The following is a 20,831-nucleotide window of genomic DNA, read 5'->3' as shown; positions in this document are numbered from 1 at the left end:
CACTTACCTAAAATCACAGAGATAGTAGGTAACTGACATGGTATTTTGACACTATCTTATCTAACTCCAGAGCCCATGCCCTTTACCTTGATGCAAATTTTATGTAATATAAGTTTTCTATAAGGAACCTAATGAATTACACAGAATCACAGAATTAATAGATTGTCATGATGTTATCTAATACAGGCCATCCCTCAATCCAAAATTTATCAGAAATATTCAATTTGGAGTAAAATTAGGTTGAATATATTAGGGGACTCAACTACTAAGTAATCAAATTCTCCTCGTAGCTGGGTCAAGGTATATTTTGTAGTATTTTATTCCTTGAAGACATCTGTAAATTGTATCACAGTATAGCTTACTATAGTAACCTTAACGAAGTCCAACACAAATTTTGACTGTGTCAGTAAATTTTCTTTGATATACAATCAACATCAATTTCAACAGTATCTATGAAAGTGTTTTCAGGAGAATGTTCTAAATTCTGACCTCTCTTTTTCTCTCAGTCTCTGTAATATCATACAGATTTGTTCCAAGCACCGTCAGAGGAACCTCCATGAATTTTCTGACACTGTTTAATGGATTTGGCTGTTTCACAGGGGCACTGCTGGTGGAGTTGGTATATCTCATCTCAGAAGGTAAAAACAGGTTCATGGCATGCTTATATACATTGATTTGATGACCAGGGAACTGGGAGACCAACCCTTAAGAGAGGGGCTTTGCCAGTGCAGTCTTCTTTTTTTAATTGATCCACTTTTGCAATTAAGATAGAATTAAGATAGGGAATACACTCTTGCTGTATTCATTAATTTCTGGGAATTGTTTTTCTTTTGATAGGAGGAGGTAATTATAGAATGTCACTTCTCATGAGACACTGTCTGCTGTCCTTAGTGTATTTTAAAACAAACTGGTCATTATATTCTTATTAGATCTTTCATTGAGGCCATATTCACTAATGCCTCACAGCTGTCATAGACAGGCCTCAGAAAAAGCAAGACCTGTGTAAACACAGGGCATAGGGTACCTAAATGATCTTTTTTTCTCTCATAATTTGCCATAGTTTTTATCTATGCAAACAAAGAGAAAGTGTGAGTTGAATAATGAATGATATTTGAAAATTTTCCCAATAGAGATTTTGGTCAGAAAAAACAACTAATCTGAAAAATTCAAATATTATTTGAAATACTGAAGTACCTACTAAAGCAAGTATTAGACTAAAGCAAATATTAACGAACTACTGTTTGGTTGCATGTTTCGATAAAAACAACAACCAGACAGGATGACAATAATGATTAGCCATCACAGTGAAATGACTTTGTCTGTATTTTAAATCTGGACTTTGGAAATTTTGTTCTAAATGCCAATATAGCTTTAATTTAATTTTAATTTACTTTTGCTTATTTAATGGAAATAATCACAAGTGTATTCTCTACTTTCAAAAACACTTATAGTTGTGCACTTAAAATGATGTAAGGAAAGTGTTAGTTTATGTTATCTTGTAACAAACAAATTTAATTTACGTGCTTTCAAACTATGGAAAAAATCAACTTCTATGAAGGAGACACTCTTTTTAACACTAAATCTCCACTCAAAAAATATTTATCAAGGACCCAATTTGTTCCAAGCACCACACTGGGCACTGGTGATACCATGGCAAGCAAAATAAACACTTGCAAGCCCTCAGGAAATTTCCAGGGGTACAAGGAAGCAATGAAATTTAAAGTGAAAAAGCCAATGGTATATATAGTAGCAAAGTTCTTGGGAAGAAACCTATTAATCCTTGATTGATGACTGACAAGATCAAACTCTACCCTTTTCTTAGTTATCTGTGAAAAATAAGGTAAAGCGTGTGTTGAATATTTACTATGTACTAGGCCATGTACTACATGGAATTGTGTGAGATATGGTCCAGTTCTCAAAGAAATCAAATTCAAACTGCCATACTAACTGTGTGAACTGTGGCAAGTTGCTGACTTCTCTAGTACTTAGATTCTTTGTACATAAACTAGAAACAAAGCACTGACATTAAGATTTTGTAAGATAACCTTGAAAAGTCTTACCTATATTCACACCTGAAACATTTTCAGTGTTGAACATGTTTCCTTTCTTTACATTGCTCAGCAAAGATATGTCCAAAAATTTGCTAAAACAGAATTTCTAGAATCAAATCACATTTGACATATACATGAAGACCTGCAAAGTCAAATATTACTACCAGTTTATCTTTTATACAAATGTAAATTTTTCATAGGCATGCTTAAGCAACTTACCCAGGGTTAGACCAAACAGCCTAGGTTAAGTTTTCCCCAAGACTACCCTCACTTTAGATACTAGCCACAAGTTTGGAAGTTCCTAGAGCTGTCATCACCTCTGACAAGCTGCCTATAAATGTGGGGGCCCCACAGACTCTCTCAGTTATGATAATTTGCTAGAATAATTCACAGAACTTAGAAAAGTATAATACTTATGATTACAGTTTATTATAGCAAAACAATACAAATCAGAATGAGCTAAAGCGAGAGGCACATGGAGCAAAGTCTCGGAGGTTTCTGAAAGTGGAGCTTCTTTCATCCTCAGGGATGCACTACCCACTGGACACATCAATGTGTGATGATATAAGAATAATGCCAACCAGGAGAGCTCACCTGAGCTTCATGCCCAACCTTTCTATTGAGACTTGATCACATAGGCACTATTGATTGAATCATTGTGAGCTCAATCTCCATCCTCCTTCTGCTCCACAGAAGTTGGGCTGGTATACGTGGCTCAAAGCTCAAAGTCTGATCATGTGGTTGGTCTTCCTGGCTGGCCACTCTCCATTCTGAGTCATCTCATTACCATAAATTATCTGTGGGCCCTCTCCATTCTGAGTTGCCTCATTAGCATAAACTATCAGATGGGAACTGAGGGTCCCACCATAAATAACAGACATTCTATAGACTGCCTCCACATATCAGTCCAGGCAAAATTTTTAAGCACATAACTATTCTTACAAAAGCATTTCACTGAAAATCTACATTTTTATTGAAAATCTGTTTAGTATGGTAGGAGCTTTTATGCATTATTGTAATTATTACAGCAACTTTATATTGTTATTCTTATTTTTTAAATGTAACAATTAAGGCAGAAAAAATACAGTCAAGTTCTCTAGTCACCACAGCTGGTAGCTGACAGAAATTTAATCCTCTTAGCATTCTGAAACCAATTCCAACATTGATTTCAATACACCAAGCAACTTGTAGGAATCCCCAGATGTAAGGGTTTTTAAGGACATTTGTTACTTTTGCAATATAAACTCCTTTGATGGAGGTCTGTATAATATCAATAATATTCTAGACATAGAACAAAGATGGAGAAACAAAAGTTTATGTAATTTTGGCACAATTTGGTGCCAATGAAAGGAAATTTATCAAGGACATATGGTGAGGGCATCCTAGCAAGATGGGTTCTGGGGTGGGGCACTTTCTCAGCTGTGCTCAAGAGAACACCGTTTAAATTACCACTAATCAATTTAAGCTACTTCTTCTTTTAAGTGTATTCTTTCCAGTTTATAATAATAGTGTGCTATATCAAATTATGTCCCAATAAATTAGAATCATATAGTTGAATATTACATTAGATCTCAACTAGTCTAACACTGTACCAAAAATAGAAGACGTAGTAACATAATCTAGTGCCCAGAAAGATTCTCTACTTTGAGAAAAAATCCGAGTGTACCCATCTATTGATTACCATGTTCTACAGAGTAAGTCTGATTTTCCATTCACATAGCAGGTCTTCAAACATTTGATACATACTTGGAGAAATAATATGGCATAGTGGTTAAGAGAATAGATTCTGGAGTCAGACTATCTGAATCTGAATCCAAGTACTCTAGCTATGTGTTCTCAGTTTCTATTTCAGTAATGATAATAAATAATTCGTTATGTTGTTCTGAAGATTAAGTAATTAATATGCATAGTAAACGTTCAATAAAGATTGCAATCATGATCCCTTCTATTTTACACACAAACCACCCTAGTCTTTTCATATTGCAGGATTCCTTGATTTTTCACTATCAAGGCCCCTCCATCTATTAAACATACAACAACTTGTCAGATTTTTCTTAAAATATGGCTTCAAAAATTGAACATAATATGGGTACAATCAGGGTACAAGATGGGTACAACCAGGATAAGTATGTTACTTTTATCAACCTGGACTCTCTCTCCCTCTCTGAATGCCAACAGAGATTTTGTTGATCTTTTCATAATTCCGTCCTGCTTATGGTCAATTAAAACTTGAAATCTTTTTTTAATTTTCAGGAGTTGCTTTCAGTTCAGTTCTATTCATCACAGTTCTTTTTTTCTAATTAAATGCAGCACTTTATTTTTATCTTTAATAAATGTCAACCCATCATCCTAAGTAATAGACATTTATGAAAATTGATTCTGTGCCATCTAGGGAATTACTAATCGTTACTTCTTTACTTGCTTTGTATCATCTGCAAATTTGGTAAGCAAGTTCCTAGACTTCTTCCAGGTAATTGATAACGTTTTTGAATTGGACAGGACCGAAAAAAAAGTCTTACAGAAAATTCCTAGACCTCATTGCAAGTTAATGACAATCCATTAATCCTCTCCTTTTCGATATAATCAGTTCCCAATTCACCTAATTACTATCATTCAGCCCACATACTTCTCCATCATTCACTAAATGACATCACAGGAGACTTTTCATACATTTTTCTGGAAAGAGGATAAGTCTCTCTTTGTGGCAGTCCCTTTAGCCATCAGAATAGTATTCCTCAATGAAAGAAATGAGGTTCATTTAGATGATCTGGCTATAATAATCCTATACTGGTGTAATAAATAAAGGCCCTAAAAGAGAGTGATGATAGCATGGTTTGGGGTAGGTCAGTATCTCTCTAAAACTGTTTTTTCTTAATTAAAAAAAGGAAATTGTACTTCACTTTTCTCAGAGAGGATGAAAGAATAAAATTAAATATTTGAAAATGTCTATGCCAGAGATTATTTTTAAATATAAAATTGTCATACATTATAATTGTCCACTTGGCTAAAAACAAGATCAGTCCACTCAAACAATCAGACCAATTTTTTTGGCAGAAGTGACTGTAATGAAACAAACACTCTAATTATATATTTAGGCACCCTACATCCTTCAGCATTTCATTTAGTATATAGGATATTTTCAACCTTTAAGGATTCATGTCAGCTGAGCATGTGTGCGTGTGAGTGTGTGAGAGTGTTAGTATACGACTGGAAAAGAAGATCAGCTATCACAGTCTTCCAGTCTCCAAGCTGCATTAGTCATTTTTAGCACCATGATGGAGAATGGTGTGAATGCGGTAAATTCAAAAGATTTCTCAAAACTTCACTGTGCAGACAGATAACTGCTAGAGTGACATTTTCAGTACAAGTGAGAAAACTGATCCTTCTGGGATCTCTAACTCTGAGTGCTTTAAAGGAGAAGATACAAGACTAAACCCATCCTCCTACACTAATCATTTCAGGAATAGTTTATCTAAAAGTAGCAATGCTAATATAAGGGAAGAAGAAGTCAGTCAAGCTGCTTATTTCGACTCTATCCCATTAGCAACAAGATCAATTTCCTCGCACTCATAAATTGGAACTTACCTTTTCACAAAAATAACAACGCAGAATTCAGTAAAAAATGACACCTTAATTATGGACATGCAGGTGACTGAAAGATCTAAAGCAAAAGATTTAAGAGAAAAAAAGGATAATTGGGCAGAATCAAGAGGTCAATTGGTAAATCTCTTTGTCCCTACAAGTTCTTTCTCCTCAAACTTCAAGAAAGGGGCAAAGAATGTATCTGTTTAATTTCCATCAGGATTATTTTAATTAAAAATGAGATCTCCTAAAAGACTCATTTAAATATCTATGATTATTGAGGCCACTGACAGTTATGTCAGCATGAATCACTGAGTTGCTTTTGAAACAGGAATTTGCAGTTGCAGTAAATTTGAAAGAAGAAAATATTTATGCATCTGGAAAAGTATTCCAACTGCATTTCATGGGCTCATGCCTACTATCTAAGAGATATGCTCCTTCAAAATCAGATCTATGCCTCAGGTCCAACTTCATATGAGATTACAGATTTTTAGATTCAGAGGAAAAAATAAGTGACCTACTGCTATAATTCACCCTTAGCCAGGCCCATATTCTACTAGTCAAAAGGTTTAGTGCCAGTGTTCCTGCAGCTAAGTCAGCAGGACCCCAGCAACTTTCACAGGCAAACCCTGTTCATGGTCCTCAGTCAGAATTAGGTGCAAAGCCCCTCTTATACAATGGTTTTATGCATTTCAGATACAATTTATTCTATATCCTTAACCTTTTACTCCACAGAAACCCCCGATGCTGCACAGAGGACTTTGAGTTTATAAAAGCATCAGGAAAGAGCCAGCTTTAGACTGTGGAAAGCAACTGTCCATTGCTATTGGCTCATGAGAGGTAGAAAAGGCAGACATTTGAGTCAGATGAACCTGAATTCAAACTCAAGTCAGCTCTTAATGAGCTCCTAGATCTGAGCTCATTAGCTAACCATACTGAGTCCTGGTTTCTCCTTCTCTAAAATGGAGTCTGTTTCTCTTTCTAGTCTTCACTAGTAACTTATCTTTCAAGCTTTTCACAAGGACCAGAAGAAATAGATAAAAACCACCAACTAAATGTAGGTGGACAAAAATATGATTTTTTATAAAAAATAATGATATCTTAATTTAAGTGGGACCTCGATATCTTCCAAGTGGACTAAATGTATTGTAGAATGATGATTTTGTATGTCACTTAATTCTCCAGCAAAGAATAGATTCCATATTTGCAGAGTTCAGTTGTCCCGTTCAACTCCAATTCCAGGTAGAGATTGGGAGGAGATGAAATTACAAAGTGCTCTGAGATTTTTCTTGGCCTCATGGACCCATGTAATTAATGGAGCCTCCTATGCATGACAAACTTATAAGTCTAGGTAGAATTAGAGACACATGCACATGCACACTAGGAGTACCTGGAAATGGTCTTGAAGCTGAAACTAGACAGATGGTACAATTTAGCTTAATAAGCATAGGAATGAAGTATTTCTGATAGAGACCACATGTATCAAGGCCCATAAATAGAGAATTGATAGGTGCATAAGAGGAACCCAGAGAAAGCCATTAAGCTGCAAATATTCAAAATAAATGAAGAAATGGCATGAAGTAATGTTGGAGAGTTAGATAGGGGCACAAAATCACGTGGGACCTTTGGCTACAGGGATTTTATTTTTACTTGAACGTTAAAAGAATGATAACATCCCAAACACCAATGATCTATTGGTGTCTTAGGAAGATCATTATGGATGCAGTATGATTTTGAGGGAAGAAAGAATAATTTGGGAGAAACAAGAAGGTATAATTGAAGTAATCCAGGTAAGTCTGGAATAGTAATGAACTAGAGAGGAAGTAGGCAGATGGAGCTAAGTGAATGGATATAAGCTATATTTTAGGTGTAGAATCAGTGTCTTAGTGATGGTTTTGAGAAAGGAGATATTATGGTGCAAGAGAGAGGAGGTACTATCAGGAAAGCATCCCAGGTTCTGCCAGGAGCTACTGAGTGGGCAAAAAAATCCATTTACTAAATTGAAAAGACTGGAAAAAGAATAGACTTGAAAATTTGGCATCCATTTGCTTTTCAACACATTGTTTGACATACCTTGAGACATCCAAATAGAAATATCTGGAGGCCAGGAAAAAAAAAAGTATTTGTTAGATATATAACTATGAAACTCTGTGGCACAAAAATAACATTTGAAACCATGGAAGTAAATGAAATTACCTAGTGTGAGTATTAAGAATGAAGAGAAAAAGGAGCCTCAACATTAGAGGTTGGATGGGAAAGAAGTAGTTTGCCACAGAAAATACATAGCAGCCAGAGAGCTAGGAGGAGGGAATTATGTATGTACATATACACACGTATTGCTGAGACACATTTGAGTGCATTTTTCTGATAAGAATGCCTGGGGTAAATGGAGAAGTTAAAAATGGAAGAGAAAGAAGAGAGAATTGATGGAGCTAATGCCCTGAGGAAAGGAATGGCAGACTTGGTCAGGGACAACAGAGAGAACTCGGCTTCTTTTCAGAAGGTGGATACTTCTTTCCTGCACTGAAAAAGAAGAGAGACGATAGGCACAGGTGCACACAGATGTATAGTTCTGATACTGGAACTATCTTGGAGCCTTCCTTTGGCACCTCCCATTTTTTAAATGAGGTATGCAGCAAGCCATGTGTGAGAGCAAAGAGAATAGGATGAGAATGGGGAGTAGGAAGAGCAAGGATTATGAAATTATTACGAAGATAAATATTGATTTAGAAGACAAGTGTTAAGATTGCTGGTGGTGGCCAGGCATGGTGGTTCACACCTGTAATCCCAGCATTTTGAGGCCAAGGAGGGCAGATCACCTGAGGTCAGGAGTTCGACACCAGCCTGGCCAACATGGTAGAATCCCTCTCTACTGAAAATACAAAAATTAGCCAGGCGTGGTGGTGTGCACCTGTAATACCTGCTACTCAAGAAGATGAGACCAGAGAATTGCTTGAACCCAGGAAGCGGAGGTTGCAGTGAGCCGAGATCATGCCACTGCACTCCAGCCAGGGCAACAAGAGTGAGACTGTCTTAAAAAAAAAAAAGAAAAAAAAAAGATTGCTGGTTGTTGAAGGCCCAATTGATGCTGGTGATCATGAAGAGTGATCCCAAACTACCTAAAGCATGAATTTGCCCACTGATATTCAGAAGCTCAATGCACGTGTAAGTATGTCTGATAGATTTTTAAATAGTCTAAAGAGCACAAGACACAGGATGAAAGGCACAAAGTCTACAATTAAAGTAATTTGGGGTAAAAGTCTAGTTTCCTCCAAATATGCAAATTATAAGAAAGGCTTTCTTCTAAAATTAAGAAATTAGTATATCTACACTATTAGGTTAGTAGAGTTGCAAATGAAGAAAAGACTGTACAAATAAGCAGATAATGGGCAAAAATCGGTGTTGTTATATCCATGAAATTATTTAAATTCAATATTTTACTATTTTAAATAACCCCACTTACAGATTGATTTATTAGTTCAGTCACAAATACATATTGGGTTCCTACTATGTGCAAGCACTGGCTAGATACTGAATTAATAATACCAAGTCTGATGTTTAATTAACAAGAAGAACTTATAGAAATATTTGACACTCAAATTAATATCAGATATATTCATTTGATTAATGCTATTACAATTACAGTTCACAGCTAATGGCATTATCGCGCTATTATCACAAAGCATTACCTCTCTTCTAAAACTCATTTCCATGATAATTCATTGAAATCATCAAGAGAACACACTATCTTGATGAGTTTTTACCTCCCAATGCTCTTCAAGAGGATGAACTCATCCTTCTAAGAAAGCTGGTAATGCCAAATATCACCCATGCCGGTTCTTTCTGCAGTTCAGGTGAACAATGCCTAGCAATTTCTCTACAATTTTGAAAGACACAGTTTTCCTTCCTGGAAACAGCAACCTGACTTCATTTTTATCCACAATTCCCAAGATCTAGAAATGCAAATTAAAGTCATCATGCAGGCATTATTATCTAAAGCAAAGTATTGCGCATGTGCAGATCTGAGGCCCAATCTCAGTTCATCAGTTCATTCAACAAATATGTATTCTGTCCCTTTTCCATGACTTTAGGCAAACAGTTCAGCTGCTCTGTGCCTTTGTTTCCTTGTTTGTAAATTGAGGGCAATAATAATTTGAGTCATTATTAGATAAATATGAAAAATTGGTAGAAAAGTCAAAGTTAGAATACAGTTGGTAGGTATTATTTCCTTCAGGTATCATGAAAATTAATGTGTTTTAAAAATTAACTCAGGTAGGAGAGCTATGAATCTCAAATGAAGCATTTAAATCAGGTTACTGAAAGGAGGAAGGGAAGAAATTAACATTTATTAAGTGTCAGTTATATGCAGACCTTGCTATATGCATTTCACAAAGATATTATTTCATTAAATCTTCACAACAATTCTTTGGAGGTAGGTATTTGTAGCCCCATCATATATAAGAGGAAAATGAGCTCAGAAAGTTGCATAAATTGTCCAAATCACATAGCAATGGTGGATTCCGGATTCCAAAGCTCTTGTTACATCCACCCTGGAGACAGACTGTTACATCTTTTTAATTGCACCCTTTTTCGCTCCCAAGCAAAAAGCACATAGTGAGGTAGAAGGCTGCCTCAAATAAAGCAGAGTACAAAATCCATTTCAGTTTTGTCTCAACAATTTTGGACTTTTGCTAAAACACCAGCACTGCAAAATAACAAAAAAGTCTAATGAAGTCTGAGGGAAATAATTGCTCACTGACTCCAACTATCTTTTGAAGAGATTCCAAAAGGCACATTTTAAGATTTTCATAGTTCCATTACATTCAAAATGAAACAGTAGTTCGTAAAAAGGGAAAATATTGCATCTTTCTCCAAAGAGAAATAACAGAAATCTGCCTTGAATCAAAAGCAATGTGCTATTGCACTTAATACCACGTATACTTGAAGTATCTGGTAAAGCTGTGATTTCAGTAGGATATGGAGTGACATATCGCTGAAGTGAGTGAATCTTAGGGTGCAGAACTGATTCATTTCTGTCACTTGGGGTACTGTAATTTCTAGAATAATAGCTTAGGACAGTTTTATAAATAGCAAATACCTTCCAAGCTACACTATCAAGGCTGCTAATAACAAGCCTGCTCTTCAGAATTTCAACTGCTGAAGAGTTCGTGGTGATAGAAAGCCACCCCTTTCTGTTTTTTTATAATTAACCAGAAATGATTTTTCGAAGTCAAATTTTTCCAGTATGTTTGAGAAATTGGTGTTAAAACACTTTTTTTTTCTTTTTTGCTGTAAAGGTAATATATAATCAAATAAATCCAAACAATAAAGGAGAAAAAAAAAAGACTTTGAAACTATGATGGCCATACTGCTATTTGAGTAAATTTTCTTCCAAATTTTCCTATTTGTGCATATGTATAGGTATTAAATTTATATGTGCATACATAGATTTTAAATAAAATTAGAGTTTGAATAGAACTTGCTGAATGCTCAACCAATACCTTTGTATAAAGTCTCTACTTTCTTCCTTCAAATAATATTGTGAGCATATGTCTACATCATTTTGAGTTTTTTAAAAACCTCACTTATGGTATTATATATTTCATTGCATACACACATATATGTGTATTATATATGTATATCGTGTGTGTGTGTGTGTGTGTGTGTATACCTTTCCCTCCTTAAGAAATATTTACGTTGTTTCTAATTTTTCTTGCTATAAATATTACTAAGGTAAGCGTTCTTTTCTATAATCATTAAGTACATGACTTATTTCCTCCTTAGAGTAGAATCCTGGAAATGGGATTATTCCTTCAATGAGGATAAATATTTTAAAGACCATTGAGAATTAAAGCAAAATTGATTTCTAAAAGACTGCATCAATTATATGGCCATTGTGAAATGACAATACTTGTCTCAAGATATTAATTTCAGCCCTAAGCATAATATTTGATCTTTGTCTCTCTGATTGGAAAATGCCATTGCTACTTTAATTTGTATTTTTTAGAGTGTAAAATTGAAATGTTTATAGGACATTTTTCTCTTTTCTCTTTTGCGATGTGCTTAGTCATATTCTTGGCCTATTTTTCTTTTGGTCTTTTTTTTTATCAGTTTATATATGCTCATTATACTTTAAGAATATTATGATTTGTGTCATAGTTATCGCTAGTATTTTCCCGGTTTTAACTCAACATTTTATTTTATAGATAAATTTATTTTATACAAGTTTTGCCCTATGTGTAATCAAATCTGATGATTAATTTCATTGCATTTATCTCTGGTGATAGAATTTTAATGGTTTCACATTTTGGACTAATTTTATTATTCATGTGGATTTCATTTTGGTTCTATTAAATATTTACTTGCTTCAAATAAGCAACATTCACAAGAGAATTTAATATCCATTGTGAAAAGTTGGTTAAACCTTAAATATTTCACAATCATATGGTAAGTGAAATGAAACTAATCAGTTTTACATATTTTAACATATTCTTAGGTGGTCTTGGGACTGTTTCAGGGCTTTCAATCTTGTTTCTTTCAGTTGCCTCTTTATTTTAGCTTATTATCACACTCCTTTTAATTATTATAATAACTTTAGGATATATAGTTTATATCACCTATTACTAATCATACTTTTCTTTTTGGTTATTCTTTATTTATGAAAACCATATTCTCCAAGGCTTATACATCTAGACGAATTTCACATTTTTATTATTTTTTCGCCTTTTATTTTTTGAGACAGTGTCTCACTCTATTGCCTAGGCTGGAGTGCTGAAACTTCTGCCTTCCCAGTTAAAGGAATTCTTGTGCCTTGGCCTCCAACTAGCTGGGATTACAGGCATCTGCCACCAGGCCAGGCTAACATTTGTATTTTTAGTAGAGATGGGGTTTCACCACGCCAGCCAGGCTGGTCTCAAACTCCTGACCTCAAGTGATGAACCCGCCTCGGCCTCCCAAAGTGCTGAGATTACAGGCATGAGCCACTGCAACCCGTCCCCCAATCCTATTTTTATTTTAATAAAATGAGTAAAACTTGTATGTTAATTTTCGAAAAATTGAAGTTTTTACAATAGATAGTGGTCAATGCAAGTATATAACATACTTTTTAAATTTAGTATTTCAAAGTTGAGTTCAGTAAGTTTATTTCTTCATATTTATCCTGAACATTTCTTGTTGAAATTATCATAAACATTTTACACATTTTTCCTCTTTGTGATTTGAACTGAATCATTTTCCCTCATTTACAACTCACTGAGGTGATCACTGTTTCACAGGGAGATTATTACTGTTTATTAATGTGTATATCTTCATCTGCATCCAATTTCATAAACTTTCTTAGTAAATTTATGAGTATTTCAGTTGATCCTTTTAAATTTTCAGGAAAATGTATCCTATAATTTATCCTAAATTTAATATGATATCCTAAAATTATCCTATATAATTTTCCTTATTTCCAATATTTACTCCTATGCTTTGCATCTTTCTCAGGACCCAGAACTTAGAGGGTAATGGTAACACCAGAAGACAGTCACATTTTATCTTGCTCATGATCTTAAAGAGGATATCTTATATTTTTTATTAAGTATATTTGTAGGATTATAAACATGATCTTAAAGAATATTCCTTATCATATGAAAACTTTATTCTTGTTTTCTAAGAGGTAAACAAATCAGGTTAAATTTTATTGGATGTTTCTTAAGTAGCTCTTAAGATCACCTTATGATATTTCTTAATCATAAGAAACTGGACCTATCATCAGGGTGCATTTAATTAATGATTTTTTTAATATTAAATCATCTTTACATATGTGTGATAAACAATACTTAGCAATTATTCTTTTGCTATGTTCTGGAAAGATCCAGAGAAAAGATTTATTTTTTTCTGTGAAAATTAAAAAATGCCTAATCTCTCTCTTTTTAAAAAAAACTGCATTTTATCTTTAATTGACAAATAATAATTGTATATATCTATGGGGTACAATGTAATGTTTCAATATATACATACATTGTGGAATGACCAAATCAGTCTAATTAGCATATCCATCACCTCACATAATTATCATTTCTCAGTGGTGAGAAAATTTAAAATCCACTCTTTTAGCAATTTTGAAACTACAATACATTATTATTGACTACCATCACCATGCTGTGTAATAGATCACCAGAACTAATTCCTTGTGTCTAACTCAAACTTTGTACCAGTTGGCCAACATTTCCTCTTTCTCCATCCACTCCCCTGCCCCACCTCAGCCTTTGGTAACCACCATTCTACTCTCTTCTGTGAGTTTGACTTTCTTACATTCCACATGTAAGTGAGATGATATGGAATTTGTCTTTCTGTGTTGTGCTTATGTCACTTAGCATAGGATACTCTAGATTCATCCATGTTGTCAAAAATGACAGAATTTTCTTCTTTTTTAAGCCTGAATATTCCATTGGGTATATATACCACTTGTTAAAATGCACTAATCCATTGATGGGCACTTCAGTTGTGTTCATATCTTAGCCATCGTGAACAATACTGCAACAAACTGAGAGTCCAAACTGATTTCAACTTCTTTGGATATATATCCAGTAGTAGCATTGCTGGATCATGTGGTAATACTATGGTAATGCTATTTTTCATTTATCGAGGTACCACCATACTGCTTTCCATAATAGCTGTACTAGTTGGCATTCTCACCAATAGTGTACTAAGGTTTCCTTTTCTTCGTATCCTCATCAACACTTATCTTTCATTTTTTTATAACATTCTAACTGGTGTGAGGTGATACCTCATTGTGGTTTTAATTTGCATTTCCCTGAGGATCAGTGATATTGAACAGTTTTTTATATACCTGTTGGCCATTTGTATGTCTTCTTCTAAAAAATGTCTATTCAGGTCGTTTGCCCATTTTTAATTAGCTAATTCAGGTTTTTTTTCTTACTGAGTAGTTGGAATTCTTTATATGTTTTGGATATTAGCCCCTTACCCGATACATAATTTGCAAATATTTTTCCCAATCTGTGAGATACATTTTCACTCTGTTATTTCCTTTGCTGTGCAGAAATATTTTAGTCTGACACATTCTCATTTTTCTATTTTTCCTTTTATTGTCGATGCTTCTGTTGTCATAGTGCATAAATCATTATCTAGACCAATATCATGAAGTTTTTCCCCTGCTCTGTTAGTTTTACAGTTTCATGCCTTACATTGAGGCCTTTAATCTCTTTTGAGTTGATTGCTTTTTGTATCTGGTATGAGATAAGTGTCCAATTTCGTTCTTCTGCATTTAGATACACAGTTTTCCCAGCACAATTTATTGAAGAGACTGTACTTTCCCCTTTGTTTGTGTATTAGTCCGTTTTAATACTGCTATAAAGAACTACCCAGTACTGGGTAATTTATAAAGGAAAGAAGTTTAATTGACTCACAGTTCAGTATGGCTGGGGAGGCCCCAGGAAACTTATAATTATGGTGGAAGGCAAAGGGGAAGCAAGGCACCTTCTTCAAAGGCGGCAGGAAGAAGAATACTGAGTGAAGGAGGAAGAGTCCCTTATAAAACCATCAGATCTCCCGAGAACTCACTCACTATAATGAGAACAGTATGGGGGAAACTACCCACATGATTCAATTACCTCCACCTGCTCTCTCCCTTGACACATGGGGATTAGGGGAATTACAATTCAAGTTGAGATTTGGGTGGGGACACAAAGCCTAACCATATCAGTTTGTTCTTGGCACCTTTGTCAAAAATCAATTATCTGTAAATGCACAGATTTATTTCAGGACTCTATTATGGTCCATTGATCTATGTGTCTGTTTTTATGCCATGTTGTTTTGATACTAAAGCTTTGTAGTATCTTTTGAAGTCAGGTAGTGTGATGCCTCCATCTTTGTTTTTTGCTCAAGATTACTTGCTATTTGGGGTGTTTAGTGGTTCCATATAAATTTTAGGATTGTTTTTCTATTTCTGTGAAAAGTGTCATTGGAATTTTGGTGGGGATCTTAATGTCTCTTTTTAAAAAACAATTTTTTGTAACTTTTTCCTACTGTTATTGGTCATTAAGTATTTCCATTTCTTCTTGGTTCAACTTTGGCAATTAATGTTTACCTAAATACTCATTCCATTTCCTTAAGAGTTTTGACTCTAAAATTGCATACTCATAATTAAACATTGCTATCTCCTCTGCACCTGTTGTTACATATTCTAATTGGATTTGCCAGTTTATTTTGTTATATTTTCTCCAATGAATCATCTCAGGACTATTATGTCTACAAAAATTTAATATATTGATTTCCTGTCCTCAACTTTATTTCCTTACTTCTACTTTCCTTAGATTTGTTTTATGTATTTTCTAATTTTTTTGTCTTGAATGTTTGTTTTATTTAATTCTTACTTTAAAAATGAAAACCTATGTGTCTTTAAATGTGCCTCTGGTTAGAGTTTATATCTATATCTTTAAATGTGTAAATGCAATTTCCTCATTTTCTTCATTTTTCTAAATAGTTTGAGATTGGGGGTTTCTTTTTGGACCAGTTAGTTATTTAAGAGGCATATCGGGCCAGGTGTGGTGGCTCACACCTATAATCCCAGCACTTTGGGAGGCTGAGGCGGGTGGATCATGAGATCAAGAGATCGAGACCATCCTGGTCAACATGGTGAAACCCCATCTCTACTGAAAATACAAAAATTAGCTGGGCATGGTGGTGCACGCCTGTAGACCCAGTTACTTGGAGGCTGAGGCAGGAGAATTGCTTGAACCCAGGAGGTGGAGGTTGCGGTGAGCTGAAATCGCTCCATTGCACTCCAGCCTGGGTAACGAGTGAAACTTTGTCTCAAAAATAAAAAATAAAAATTAAAAAAGAGGCATATCTTCAATTTCTTGAAGGTTTGGTTTCTTATTAATGTTACTGAAACTTCTGTAAGAAAGTGAAGTATTATTTCTTTATACTAAACAATGTTGTAATCTTTATTAAACACTTGTCAATCACATTAATTTAATTCTCTACATCCCTTCTTTGCCAATTTGATTTTTTAAAAAAACTCACCAGAATGTATTATAGTCATTGATACTAATTACTTATACACTGTTACTTCCAAAAGACAACCGATTTTGTCATGATTTCATTACTTACAGGAAATTCACTGGTATATCTTTAGTTTGAATTGTGTATTTTAGTAATATAAAAAAACTCAGTGTCCCTTTAAAATGCTTTTTTATAATTCAACTTTTCCCGAGATTAGTATTTTCCATTATTTTCTGTCTTTATCTTATGAGTTTCTCATTTATTATATTATTGTTATTATTATTTTAAGCTTTGTGATTCTGCATCAGGGTGTTTCCTGTAAGCAACAGTTATAATATGCATTGTAGTCAGTTTTCCTTACCCATATTGGCCCTTTCTCTGTTTACTCATCCTCAAAAGAAGAGATTTGCTGAGAGGCAGTGTTTACTAACGGGATATTTTTGCTAAGGTCTAAGAAGTATTGGATGCTGTGCAACCTGAATATGTCTTGTTCCCATTACTTCTTTCATTTGTTTATCATTTTTTGAAAATTTTTATTGATACATATTAGATGTTTTCAGGACATGTGATCATTTGATAAATTGATATAATCAAATCAAGGTAATTTGGATAATCTATTACCTTAAATATCTGTTTCCATTACTTCTTGTCCTGTGATTCTATGGGAGTTGCACTCCCTGATGTACTTTAGAAGCAGAGGTACTTGGTTCTGAGTAGTGGTACGGGGGGATGTATGGAAGCGTTCCTTTCTCTTTTCTCCTCCCTCCAAAAGAAAAATAAACAGTAATTATGCATTAAAGCAAAAGCTGTTAATATTTTGTCTAGAACTGACCTTGATTTCTGTGGTAAGGGCATGTTTTGATCATCTCCTATTCACCACATTGGTGACCGGGGGTTACCTCTTACTCTAAATATATGAGATTATGGAAAACAGGCATCTAACACCAGACAGATGAGACTGACAGCAGTTTATTAGTCACACACACTCACAGCCTGGGAAAGGAAAATACCCTGATATGTGCAGGGTCACATGGGGTTGTGCTCAGGCATGCAGTGAACAGGCAGGGTCTGTGGGGGGCAGGCTTTGTAGTAACAAAGTGTGATGGCAGCCTGGTTCCTGTAGACTGGATGTGATTGGTTGGTTTGAATAATGTTGAGAGCTAGCAGGGGAAGTGATACCTGTTAGGTTGGGACTTATGTAGAGTGCAGATAGTCTGGCTAATAAGGGAACTAGTCAGGTGGGGAGGTCTTCCCTCTGGGTGAGGAGCATACCTAATGAAAGCAGGAAAACGTGGTTAGACCTTTGGGGTCTGTGAGGTTCAAAGGCATCAAGGCAGCAAATGAAATTTTGAGTCTTATAATGTAGGGCACTAGATAGAGGAAAAATAAACTATATTTCTCTTTTGTATTAGCAAATTTATGTAGTTGATAGTGTTATAGTATGTGTCACCATAGATGTTCCTCAATCCAGTTTCAAAAGCCTTAAATTCAGTGTAAATTGCTCAAAGAATCTCACAGTAGGTTGAATGTCAGTCTCAGGACCGGAGTAGAAATGTTGTCCTTAGGTATTTTAGAAAGAATTTGGGGTAAGTGGTTTCAAAGACTGACATCCAGACATTTTGAAACTTTTGAGAAGATTTTAAAGAAAGCAGTAAAAGTGGTAGTTGCATTAAGCACCAAGAAGCGGACTACAGTAGTGCATTTGATATAACAGCAAGAAGATGAGGGTTCTGCTGAGTGATGCTTCGCTTGACCTCTCTGTTCCTTCTTTCTTTAATATATAAAATAAAGAATGAGTCTAGATGATTTTACAATCCTTTGTCTCTAAACTGATGGTGATAATTTCAGATAAATAGAAACATTTTATTTAGTGTCTACAAGGCCTAATTCTCCAGAATAATTACCCTTTGCCTGTCCCCTACTAATTTATGATTTCCTTTTCTTAAGCGCTTAACATGGAATGCACATTTCCTGGTACACAAAAAAATTTCTAAAACATGATTTTCAAATGAACAAATACATGTAGCTAAACAAGAGATACTTGTGGGAATTCTAAACAATGTTAAATATTTTGGGTCCTCTATTACTTCAACAGTCGAACACTATTACTAACTAACTAGCTGGTTATATTATGAAAGTAATAACTAGGATTCACTGTGGGCATTACAAATGGCACAGAATGAATGGCCCATCAGACCCTATATGGCACATTGTTTCTCATGCACCTGTTCAGCTAACCTGTGATCTAGAGAAGTTTAGTTAGTCTCATTCTAGACCTCAAGTCTTCACTTTGTCTCCTTTACAAGGATGCTCCTGATTTCAATCAGCTACTGGAAATGTCAGATGAAAAATGGCACAAATGTGAATTATGACAATAAAAGTTTATAAGCTACTAAAATAAAGTTATAGTACCTAAGAGCTGAGTCAACTGACAATGTTAAATGGAACATTTTACAACCAGTCCTGGGATAATGATTAAAAAAAAAGGCACACAGAGCATGAAGAAATATCTGACAGGAAACAGGCCCAAGATCCAGCTCAGGCTACATGATGGTGTGTGAGCTTACCTGGAAAGTGGGCAGGAGGAGGCGACAATCTAAGGTTTGTGGACTGCCTCCTCTGTGTCCGGCCCTTGACAGCCATTATCTCTTTGACTCCTCATGACAACTCAGTGAGGGAGAGTCTGTTGACATCATCTCATAGAAACTGAGGCTTAAGTGGTCCAATGATCTGCCCAACAACTACACTGTTAAGGCAAGACTTAACTTTAAAAGTCTGCCTGACTCCAAAGCCCATGCTCTTTCTATATCTTTTTATACCCAATTCTGTCTCTTCACATAGATAGATAATCTCCATATAAATAAAATAAATTTTAAGTATCCTGAGGAACCTTTATGTCTGACTTGATACAAGCATTTGTCCCATGCTATCAATTCAGACGACGCTTCTCTTTACCATGTAAATTAGCTATACCGAGAATGCTAAATGATACTTAAATATGGCAAAAATATGGGACTAGAATGAAGATGAACATTAGAAAGAAAGCCACATGCTAAAAATGATGTGTCAGGATGACTAAAGGAGCATTGTAGAAAGTCTGAATAAGTAATATAGTAGTCTTCTTTTTTTTTTTTGGTTAGATAATCCCACTCACAAAATGTTTTGTCCATATCCAAAGATTTATATTACCTTTCTCTAACTTTTCTAGTACAAATGTCCTTCTCACCTGTCACACGAAACCTCCAAATACCAAGTCAGAGTACTTCTCATTTCTGTTTCCACAGCATCCCCATGACGACAGTGCTCTGGCGTGCCCAGGGAGATCTAGTGGTATCTCCTAAAAGGCTGGTATTTGCCGTGATGACACAATTTCTTAAAAATATTATGTTTTACCTTTAAGGGTCTTAGAAAATTTGTATTCTTCTTCTTCATCTGACTCTGTTATAATATAGTCTTTTCAATTACTTCTTATGGACCAGAATTCATGCTCCAGGAAGAATTAATGTCATGTTAATTCTGAGGCTTCACATACTCTATGCAAACTCCTCTTACTCTAGCCAGAGAAACACGGTGATAAAAAGGTATAATCACATGACATGCAAAGTGCTGATGTGAAATGAGAAGGACAGAAATACGACAGGGATATTAATGCAAGAGGGGAAAAATGGCACTGTTTGAATAGGCTTAGAAGGATGGTTTAGTTCTTTCTGAAAATAAGTAGAATGTTATCTCGCCATATCTTGACCTCCAACTCAACTCTCTCAAGTACAGTCAGATGTTTAGTTCCTGTGTGCACACACACACACACATGCATACACACAAAAGCACACATATACACATCAAAAAGGCTACACAATATCCAATAGACAGACTTATAGAAAAACAGTCAGTGAACTTCATTTACCCATCTAAACATCAGATAAATTCACCATGTCACTATAGCAATAACGCCATATATTTTCATTATAATAGGACCCAAATAAAATTGTAAAGTGGAACTTAAAAATAGGTATGGTAATATTTATTTTGATAAGTATCATGATACCTATCATAATTGGCATTATTTTGCCAAATAACCCCTATTTGTCAGGCATTGTTCTAAATACTAAAAATAAAAGGATAAACAAGACGCACACAGCTTCTGCAAATTAACAGCATAATCAAGATTACCTTTACAACACAGTTCTG

General features: G+C 34.9%; 1 protein-coding gene across 1 annotated transcript in view; it reads left to right on the top strand.

Annotated features, from left to right (window-relative positions):
- SLC15A5 (solute carrier family 15 member 5) overlaps positions 1–20,831 on the top strand; it is a 90,968-nt gene that overhangs the window by 61,975 nt on the left and 8,162 nt on the right. The window contains exon 7 of the mRNA XM_017528756.2: positions 507–638. Coding sequence (XP_017384245.1) covers positions 507–638 — 132 coding nt within the window. The remainder of the gene's footprint in view (positions 1–506; positions 639–20,831) is intronic.

The sequence above is a fragment of the Cebus imitator genome, unplaced genomic scaffold (assembly GCF_001604975.1).
Source record: "Cebus imitator isolate Cc_AM_T3 unplaced genomic scaffold, Cebus_imitator-1.0 Scaffold2, whole genome shotgun sequence".
NCBI lineage: Eukaryota > Metazoa > Chordata > Mammalia > Primates > Cebidae > Cebus > Cebus imitator.
The sequence above is the reverse complement of the archived record's forward strand: the minus strand, read 5'-3'. Positions and strand labels throughout refer to the sequence as shown.